At 49.1% G+C, this 10,885-nt stretch overlaps 1 protein-coding gene across 1 annotated transcript; it reads right to left on the bottom strand.

Annotated features, from left to right (window-relative positions):
• Positions 1-9,061, bottom strand: LOC127586579 (ribonuclease kappa-A). Its single transcript, XM_052044641.1, has 3 exons — positions 8,814-9,061; positions 2,798-2,877; positions 1-1,135 (listed from the first exon to the last, which is right to left on the bottom strand). Exons 1-3 carry the CDS (start codon positions 8,889-8,891, stop codon positions 994-996), a joined length of 300 nt encoding a protein of 99 aa, XP_051900601.1. The 5' UTR covers positions 8,892-9,061; the 3' UTR covers positions 1-993.
• Between the last annotated feature and the right edge of the window lie 1,824 nt (positions 9,062-10,885).

Below are 10,885 nucleotides of genomic sequence, written 5' to 3'. Positions count from 1 at the left end.
TGAATGGCAACCATTTTATTGCAATTCTATTTGTTCTTCCAAACAATGGATCATTGACATTTGTGCAAAAATGGTGTCTTCACACACACCAACATCAAAACTGAACCAGAAACAACTACATAGCGTTTAGACACAGATAAACCCACAAGGGTTTCAGCTGAACATTTGCAGACGTGTATGGCTGCAGAATTAGTCACAATGGAATGGGGACGGTGCAGATTGAGAAGGGGAAATAAAAGATCTTAAAGGGGCAGGTAGTGATGTGCACCCCAGAATCGGATTTTACAAAATGGGTAGTGTCTCCGTACTTAACAAAATTGTATCTCAGTAATTTAATCTTCAAATACAAAATTAAAAGATGTTTAATTTTCATTAAAGATTCAAGTTAAAACACAAACACACTCTCCATGGTTCACTGCTCCCACATTCTCAAAAAAGGACTGGAATTTGGACCTGTGGGAGAGGAGAGAGAGGAAAAAAAAGGCAGGAAATTCCAATGAACCCATTAAACAGCGTCCATGGAAACAAGGACATAAATCTGCAAGCTGTTTGTTTCACCTGTCCTGGTGCTTCGCAGGCAATCCCAAAGAAAAAGGGGCCAGTTCTTGGGAGGGATTTATCCTGATCAAAATGGGGATGGATGACAAACTACCAGTGGCCTCTTTAAGAATATCAACAGTAGAAACTTCCCCAGGTCCCTTATGAATTGCCCTCCACCCTCACTTGGGCAGATCAGGGAGGATTTCCCCCCCCCCCCCCCCACTTTCCCACTCACCCCCTATTCTGCACACACAAGAAAAAACAAGACAAACAAATTTAATTACATTTAACTCAGTCGCTCCTCCTCCCTCCCTCCAGCTAGTGAAATATCAGACAATTTTTTTTTGTTAGAGCAGCAAGATTTCAAATGAATGATTAAATGGTAACAGCAGGTCACTTAAAGGGGAGGGTGTGGCGTTCCATCAAATCAAGGGGCAAGGAGAGGGGTCGGTTTTAGCGGACCAGGTATTCCTTGCGCTTGTTCAGGCGGATCTGGCAGAAGGAGAAGCCCCCCAGCACAAGGTAGATTCCAGCAGCAATGAAGCAGTTGTAGCTGACCTGCTCGTAAAGTCGGTAGATTCGTGCCGGGGACTTCCTGTGGGAGAGGCAGAGAGTAGATGTCGGTTAAAGGGTTAAAAGTCTAAATAACCCACCCACTCAGCTGACCATCCTGGTTTCCCCCTCCCCTTCCCCACTGTACAAACCACACCCAGCCTCCAGCTCAAAATCTGTCCCACCCTCCAATCACAGGTGGATAGGGTAGTTAAGAAAGCTTATGGGATGTTAGCTTTCATACGTTGTGGGATCGAGTTTAGGAGCCACGAGGTAATGATGCAGCTCTACAAAACTCTGGTTAGACCACACTTAGTACTGTGTCCAGTTCTGGTCGCCTCATTATAGGAAGGATGTGGAGGCGTTGGAAAGGGTGCAGAGGAGATTTACCAGGATGCTGCCTGGTTTGGAGAGTATGGATTATGAGGAGAGATTAAGGGAGCTAGGGCTTTACTCTTTGGAGAGAAGATGAGAGGAGACGTGATAGAGGTGTACAAAATATTAAGAGGAATAGATAGAGTGGACAGCCAGCGCCTCTTTCCCAGGGCACCAATGCTCAATACAAGAGGGCATGGCTTTAAAGTAATGGGTGGGAAGTTCAAGGGAGATATCAGAGGAAGTTGTTTTTTTTTTAAACCCAGAGAGTGGTTGGGGCATGGAATGCGCTGTCTCGGGTAGTGGTGGAGGCAGGTACATTGGTCAAATTCAAGAGATTGCGAGATAAGCATATGGAGGAATTTAAAATAGAGGGATATGGGGGAGGGATATGGGGGAGGTAGAGGTTAGATAGTCGTAGGCGAGGTTTGAAGGTCGGCACATCATTGTGGGCCGAAGGGCCTGTAGTGTGCTGTACTGTTCTATGGTTCTAATCACTACTTACTCTGGACCCACCAACCCCATTCCACCATCAGCAAGCCAGCAGTTCCACATCCCGACGCCCTCCCATCCCTCCCGGACTCAGATCTCCCTTCCCCACTTTCCAACCCCCACAAACCCCAGTTGCAGATGCCTCTACCCCTCCCCACCCCAAGGTCTCTCTCCCCACCTCATCGACACCCCAATTAACCCCCCCCCCCAACAATGCAAGCCCAGTTTGTCCTTGCAAGTTAACCCTTTATTCACTCTATTGCCACTCCAGAAGACAAACCAATCTCCAAGGGCAACGCCTGGAAGGGGAGAGCATGGCAGAGTCTGACCAGCGAGGATTCCTTCACAGAAAGATCCTTTGAGATCCAAGGGAGCAGTTGGCTTTCCCCAACAGCAACTGGTCAATGGAGTCACAGCTCAGGACCTCTTTCTGAATGCAGTGCCATCAGCAATGGTCCACGGACCACACACGGCTGTGGAGAGGTGGTGGGCGTGGGGCTGGAGGTCAGAAAGGGACGCCATCTTCTCAAATGGTGGACGTCTCTGGGCTGTCTATCAGGAGGGGGAGAGCAGGATTCCGGACACCGGCTAGGTCAGAGCCATGCCTTCAGCTGGCACCACCAAGGGTTTGAGACCACGAGCCCCCAAGAGTGCAGGGCAGCGCGGTCCAACGCCTCATCAATCCCGCCATCACTCACCAGCTTCTCGTGCCGATCCACCACACGGCGTGGGCCAATCAGGAGAAAGCAATTCCAAACTCTTCCCCTTCCCCTCCCCACCCCACACCACACCACATCATCCAGTCCACACCTCCCCTCCCCACCACCAAAACACTCACTCCACAAAGTCCTCCTCAGTGAGCGGGACATCTTCGATCAGCACCGCCGAGTGGATATTGAAGAAGACTCCGAGGAGGGCCTAGAATGTGACGGAGAGACACGTTACCCCAGCAACCACTGTCTGCTCCTTTACCCAAACCTCCACACCCCGCACACGGGGGTGCAGGCCACTCGGCCCGTCCTTTCTTGGACTTCTGATGGATCACTTTCATTGGATGTACAGCACGGCTCCAGAGACCCGGGTTCAATCTCCACCTCCGGCACCGTCTGTGTGTGGAGTTTGCACGTTCTCCCTGCGGCCGCGCAAGTTTTCCCCCCCGGGTGCTCCGGTTCCCTCCCACATCCGTGACGTGTGTGGGGGGGGGGGGGGGGGGGGGGGGGGTCAGTGGGTTAATTGCCTGCTGTAAATTGTCACCCTAGTATGTTTGGTGAGGGGTAGAATCAGGGGCGGGGGGTGGGAGTTGATGGGAATGTGGGAGAGAATAAAATGGGATTAAAAAGCCCTTTTTCCCCCAGGGCTGAAATGGTTGCCACAAGAGGACACAGGTTTAAGGTGCTGGGAAGTAGGTACAGAGGAGATGCCAGGGGTAAGTTTTTTACTCAGAGAGAGGTGAGTGTGTGGAATGGGCTGCCGGCAACGGTGGTGGAGGCGGATACGATAGGGTCTTTTAAGAGACTGTTGGATAGGTACATGGAGCTGAGAAAAATAGAGGGCTTTGGGTAAGCCTAGTAATTTCTAAGGTAGGGACATGTTCGGCACAGCTTTGTGGGCCGAAGGGCCTGAATTGTGCTGTAGGTTTTCTATGTTCCTATAATACAGGATTAGTGTCAATGGGTGGATGTACCGCACAGACTCAATGAGCTGAAGGGCCTGTTTCTGCGCCGTACCCTCCATGAGTCTTCAAGGTACAGACCAGCAAGTCGGAGACAAGAATTCAGATCCAGCCAAGGTCAACGAGGAATTTAAGTTCCTGTGATTAACTCTGGAAATAGGCACCATGATTCTGAATTGTTGTCGAGTAAAAATCTGGCAAACCAATGAGTTTTAAGGAGGGTTCGAGGCCATCCTGGATAAGGCCAGCATTTGAGACTCCAATGGTCCTCCTGAGTTCAGGGGTAATTAAGGATGGAGATAAGTGCTGGCGCTGCCAAGTTATAGTCATTGTCCTCAACCTTCTCTGCCAGCTCGTTCCATATACCCTCCACCCTCTGTGGAAAATCCTGCCCCTCAGGACCCCTTTCCCTTCACACCTTAAACTCATTTTTATTACAATATTTAAGGGGCTTCCTCACCTGACCCCACCCCTCCCTCTCCTGTGGCGGAACCCTAAGCTGTCATCCTTCCCCATCAAGCCCTTGAGTTGGCTACACCCAGCTTCAGTGCATCCCACAGCGTGTACTCCTGCAGCCTCAAATGTGCTAGTCGGCAGCATTCCCCTATGGACATCTCACAGTGCCTCACCTTAAACCCATGCCCTCTAGTTTTGAGCCAATACCGCTGGATCAGTGGCCCAGAAGTATAGCGGCACAGTAGTGTAGCGGTTAGCGTAACGCTATTACAGCGCCAGCAGCCCAGGTTCAATTCCCACCGCTGTCTACAAGGAGTTTGTATGTTCTCCCCATGTCTGCATGGGTTTCCTCCGGATGCTCCAGTTTCCTCCCACATTCCAAAGACTTCCAGGATAGGAGCTGTGGGCATGCCCTGTTGGCGTCAGAAGCTTGGCGACAATTGCGGGCTACCCCCCAGCACACTCTCAGTAACACAGAAAGATGCATTTCACTGTGTGCTTCAATGTACATGTGACTAATAAAAACATTAAATATCTAAATAATACAAGGTTGGTTGCCCATTCAGAACTCACTTCCCAACATAACTAGGTAGGAGCCAAAGTTGCCTTCATCAGTCAGGGCATTTGAGTATAAAAGCTGGGAAGTCACGTTGCAGCTAAACAGAAGAAAACTTTGGTTAGGCCACGTTTGGAGAACTGTGTGGTGTTCTGGTCGCCCCATTACAGAGAGGACGTGAAAGCTTTGGAGCAGTCAGTGCCTCACAGCCCCAGATACTCTGTTCGTGTGGAGTTTGCACACATTCTCCCCATTTCCTCCCACATCCCAAAGACATGCTGGGAGGTTAATTGGCCACTGTTACCCCGAGTGAACGTAAAGCATCAAAGGGGGAAAATCGATGGGAATTATGAAAGAGAGCAAGTTGCGGGATACAGGGAATTAGGCAGAGGGAATGGGACTGATGCAATTGGTCTGGTGAGAACCAGCACGGACCAATGGGCCAAATGGCCTACGTCACACGTAAACAGCAGCAGGAACTGGCCAATCCGCCCCTCCAGCCTGTTCTACCATCCACGGCCTCAGCTCCACACTCCTGCCCGTTTCCCCAGAACACCCAGCTCTCTACATATCTGCCCACCTCTGCCGCAAATACACTCAGGGACTACACCTTCATGGCTCCCTGTGGGAGAGAATTCCAAAGACTCACGGCTGTCTGAACATAGAAAAGAAATCATCTCCATCTTAGATGACATTCCCCCTGATCTGAGACCATGCCCCCAGCTTACCCTCCCTACAAGGGTACCCACCCAATCAATGCCCCCTCAGAATCTTAGATATTTCAGTAAGATCACCTCTCGTTCTATTGAATTTGGGCCCGAATCTGCTCAAAAGGAGGTCAACCCAGCAAACCGCCTCCTGTGACAACCTATCCTCCCTTAAAACATGCAGGCTAAAACCAGATGCAGTGCCCCAGCTGTGGTTGTACCATCTGCTGGGTTTCCCCTCTGTAAACCTGGCTACAGTGGTGGGAGTCAGCCAGTTCCGTCACGGGTACAGCTCTCCCCACCGTCGAGGACGTCTACAAGAGGCAACGTCTCAGGAAGGCGACATCCATCATCAGGGACCCCCACCATCCAGGCCATGCCCTCTTCTCGATGCTGCCATCAGGCAGGAGGTACAGGAGCCTGAAGACCCATACCTCAAGGTTCAACAACAGCTTCTTCCCCACTGCCGTCAGGTTCTTGAACCCACCTGAAAACCCCCAACACTACTCAGACTATGAGACCATAAGACAAAGGAGCAGAATTAGGCCATTTGGCCCATCAAGTCTGCTCCTCCATTCGATCGTGACTGATTTATTTTTCCCTTTCAACCTCATTCTCTTCGTAGCCTTTGACGCCCTCGCTAATCAAGAAACTAGCAACCACCATTTTAAATACACGCAATGACTTGGCCTCCACAGCCGTCTGTGGCAATGAATTCCACAGAATTCACCACCCTCTGGCTGGAGAAATTCCTCCTCTTCTGTTCTAAAGGGACATCCTTCTATTCTGAGGCTGTGCCCTCTGGTCCTAGATTCTCCCACTATTGGAAACACCCTCTCCACGTCCACTCTATCCGGGCCTTTCAATATTCAGTAGGTTTCAATGAGATCCCCCACGCCCCCGCGCCCCCCCCCAATCCTTCTAAACTCCAGCAAGTACAGGCCCAGAGCCATCAAACGTTATATTTCCCTCAACTTGCACTAATGTCATTATGTTCATTTTGTTGTGCAAGTTGGCAGGCACAGTAGTGTAGAGGTTAGCGTAAAGCTATTACAGCGCCAGCGACCCAGGTTCAATTCCGGCCGCTGTCTGTAAGGAGTTTGTACATTCTCCCTGTGTCTACATGGGTTTCCTCCGGGTGCTCCAGTTTCCTCCCACATTCCAAAGACGTACGGGTTAGGAAGTTGTGGGCATTCTATGTTGGTGCCGGAAGTGTGGCGACACTTGCGGGCTGCCCCCAGAACACTCTACGCAAAAGGTGCATTTCACTGTGTGTTTCGATGTACATGTGACTAATAAAGAAATCTTCTTCTAATATACTGTGCTGCTGCTGCAAAAAAAACTAATTTTCATGGTTTTATATCCTGGGTATGTGTACCCACAACAATAACCTTGAACTCTGAACTCTACTCTTCAAAGGACGTGCACCTCAGCCATTCCCAGTGGGAGCATGTTCCCTGCTCCCACCGATATCTGGGTTAAAAAAAAAGGTTCTGCAAAACGAAAGATTCGCACAAGTGCAGATCGCAGACAACGTCCAGTCCTGCATGTGCTGGTTTAGACCAAGCTTGTTTGTGGCAGGCCTATATAGTTGGAGTGTAAACACAAAACTCCTGCACCGAGCAGCCTGCTCCAGATCCCCTGAGCTTTCTTTTCCCCCATATAAAATTATGAGGGGCATAGACAGGGCGAATGTGCACAGTCTGCTTCCCAGCATTGGGGAAATCAAGAACTAGAGGGCATAGGTCTGAGGTGAGAAGAGGTTTAACAGGAACCCGAGGGGAAACTTTTCACCCAGAGGGTGGTCCATATATAGAACGAGCTGCGAGAGGAAATGGTTGAGGCAGGTATATTAACAACATTTAAAATGCACTTGGACAGTACATGGATAGGAAAGGTTTAGAGGGGGGATGTGGGCCAAACGTAGGGAAACGGGACAAGCTTAAATGGGAATCTTGGTCGGCATGGACCAGTTGGGCCGAAGGGCCTTTTTCCGTGCTGTACGACCCTCTGCTCTCAGGAGATGGCCTTCAAAGTGGTTACAGTGCAGACGGAGGCCATGCAACCCATCTTCTCTGTACTAGCTCCCTAATTCTAGCCCCATCCCTTTCTCCAGGGACTTGCAAAGTTTATCCATCACCAAATATTTATCCAATCCCCTCTTGAAGTCCATGAAGGAACCTGCCTCCACCACACATACAGGCAGTCTGTTCCAGATTCCAACCGTGCCCAGTGTAAGAAAGAAGGGTGGTGGGGGGTCTGGAACTCACAGCCTGAAGGGGGTGGTGGAGACAGAGACCATCACAGTACCTGGGTGTGTACGTGAAGAGCAGTGTTCTGCAGGGTCACGGACCCAGTACTGAGAGCAGGGATTAGGCTGAGCAATTCTTTTGCATCTGTGTCAATTGAAATGGACCGAATGGCCTCAATCTGCATCACAAATTCTTTACAACATTCATCAGGTGCCTTTCTTTTGTATTACTTTACTCTCTGTTGATCTGATCATCCAAGGGAGTGTTTATTACTTACGTTTGGTTGTGACTTCCACCACTGAGGTCAGTGGAAGGAGGGACACGGGAACACCAATCCCTGCAGGTTCACCTCCACATCACACACCAAACCCGACTTGGAAATACATCATCGTCCCTTCATCGCCTCCCCAGAAGGACTGCAGCAGTTCGAGGGGGCAGCTCACCACCACAAGGGCAGTTAGGGATTGTTATTAAACAGTGGCCTTACCAGTAACTCAGATCCAAACAAAAAAAAATTACAATACACAAAACAATGCTTGGTACCAATAAACAGTGACAAGAAATTCTGTAGATACTGCAGCAATACACAAAAAAAGTGATTTACCAATAAAGTGGGAATAAGGCAAATAAATATTTAGTCATACATAACAAAAACAGACCAACTGGTCCACGATAACCAAGATTCCCAACTACACTAGTTCCATTTGCCTGCATTTAGCCTATATACCCCTGAACCTTTCCTATCCAGTTTGCATTGCTCTTCCCCCATCCCTTGGTTGGAAACAGTGAAGAGAAATTCTCAGTCAAGTACATCCTTCCTCAGTCTAAGGATCAATGTGATAAAGAGCCAGGTTATTTTCATTTTGGCGTGGAAGAAACGGGAATAACCCCTCTCCCCAGCACCTTGGGGTTCTCCACCTACCCCGAGGGAGCAGACGAAACCTGGATTAAGTAAACCAATCTGGAAATACTCGAATTGGGGTTAAGAGGAGGGGGCAGCCCAACCCGAATGGTACTCAAACCAAAAGGCAGGGTAGAGAGCCGCAGGAGACAGAATGTATACCAGCTAAACCTTCGACCTGAAGCGTTAACTCTTTCCACCGACGCTTCACAGTCGGTCCCCAGAATGTGCCTGAAACCGTCATGTGAAGCTGACTCGGGTTCCCGGCGGTCAGTTTCTCCCCTGGGCACCCGGAGTGAAGGTGACTCACCAACATAATGACTCCCCAGATGCTGAGGACAATGCCACAAGCCGCCAGCTTGGGCCCACAGCACAAGAGAGACGCCATCTCCCAGCTGTCGGCCGCCCCTTCCTTCCTCTTCCTGGTAGCGAATGTAACAAACCAGCTGATTGTGAAATGGATCAACCCTGGACACAATGACTGACGGGGGGGGGGGGGGGGGGCGGGGGCTGAAGAGAGGATCCCAGCAATCAAAAATACAGACCCCCTTAAAAACAGCCGCACGGCCCCTGCAACAAACACATATTTATACTTCAATACACTCTGGACAGATCAACTGCATGTCACTCAGCAGTAAGTCAGAGCCTTTTATCTCCTCGCAGCCAACATTCCCTCGCCTGTGCTACAGTGGCACAGCCCCAGTGTATCACTTGCTGAACATCATGTGACTCTTAAAGGGTGAACGGTGGAGGGCAGAACTCGTAAAGTGATTTGGGTGATTCTCGCCAATCTTTAACCTATTTTGGGGTACAGGAGGGACGCACTGAAGCTGGGCGCAGCCAATGCAAAGGCTCGGTGGGGAAGGACTACAGTTTAGGGTTTTTCTGCCACTGGAGAGGGAGGGGCGGGAGACAGGCGAGAAAGCCCCTAAATATTGTAAATAAGGGGCCAGGGAGCCACATGTGTGGCATCGGTGCTGTTTTCTATATAAAAAGGTAACACTAATGAATAATCTGTACAAGAATGTAAAGGGTTGCTCTGTTTTGTAATTGTATATAGTTTGTCTATTATTATGAATAAAGTTTATTTTGTAAAAACAATTTTGGAATTAATAGTATTTGTTTTGGTTAAAAAATAAAATTAAAGACTTCTCGGCCAAAATTCCAGCACTCTCGGCTCAGTGTCTGGTTGTTGAGATGTGTTTTTGGTGAGATCTGCACTTCGATTTATACCCAAAAAAATGCCTTCTGATTTTACTGTAGTTTCTTTTACATTCACAAGAGGTGAGTCTGAAGACACGCAGATCAAGCTTTTTCCCCCACTCCCATCAGGTTCGTGAACTGGCCTGAAAAACCCTCACACTACCTGGGACTAGATTTCTTTTTCTCTCTCTCAACTTGCACCAGTGTCGTTCTGTTTATTTTGTGGCGTCAGTTGTGTGTAATTTCTGTTTATTTAAATTTATGTAATTTATGTTTGTAATGTACTGTGCTGCTGCTGCTGCTAAAAGCTCACTTTCGTGGCATTTATACGCTGGCTATTTATGCCCATGACAATAAACTTGAACCTTCATTCTGTCTGCCTTAAAGCTCCAGGGACCCGGGTTCGACCCCGACCTTTGGAGCTGTCTGTGTGGAGTTTGCACGTTCTCCCTGTGACTGCGTTTCTCACTCCACAAACAACAAGGCCGTAGAGTCATTCAGCACAGAAACAGGCCCTTTGGCCCACCGAGTCCGTGCCAACCATCAACCATCCATTTACACCGATCCCATGTTATTCTCCCCACATTCCCATCAAGTACCCCCAGATTCTACCCCTCACCCACACACACCAGGGAGAATTTACAGTGGACAATTAACCCAGCAACCTGCATGACTTTGGGATGTGGAAGGAAACCGGAGCACCCGGGAGAAACCTACGTAGTCACAGGGAGAACGGTTAAACACCACACAGACAGTGCCGGAGGTCGGGATCGAACCCTGGTCTCCGGCCCTGTGAAGCAGTTGCTCTACTGCACCACCGTGTGTTGAATGCAGAACACCCTACTCAGAATCACTCAGTTCTGCATACAGTACGCTGTGGGTTTTACTTATGGTTTTCAAGGGTCAAAGTTTCAATTTAATTTAAAAAATACAGTTCTTGGATTTAAAGCACATTTAATGTTTCCCCTGAAGGCTTTAGGTCAGTAATGGAGGGAAAAAAATCACATCGACTTTCGAAATCTGATTTATTCCATTATTCCAACCCCTGGATGAATCTGGAGATTCGTAAGCTGCTGAGGGCTTAGATCTGTGGAGCTCAGGGCTGGTGATCCAGAGTCATATTAGAAATCCAGGTATAACCCCTGGAAGGCCGTTGCAAGTGCAGAAAGGCAATTTCAG

The sequence above is a fragment of the Pristis pectinata genome, chromosome 37, assembly GCF_009764475.1.
Source record: "Pristis pectinata isolate sPriPec2 chromosome 37, sPriPec2.1.pri, whole genome shotgun sequence".
Taxonomy (NCBI): domain Eukaryota; kingdom Metazoa; phylum Chordata; class Chondrichthyes; order Rhinopristiformes; family Pristidae; genus Pristis; species Pristis pectinata.
Note: the sequence above shows the minus strand (reverse complement) of the source record. Positions and strands in the feature narration are given on the sequence as shown.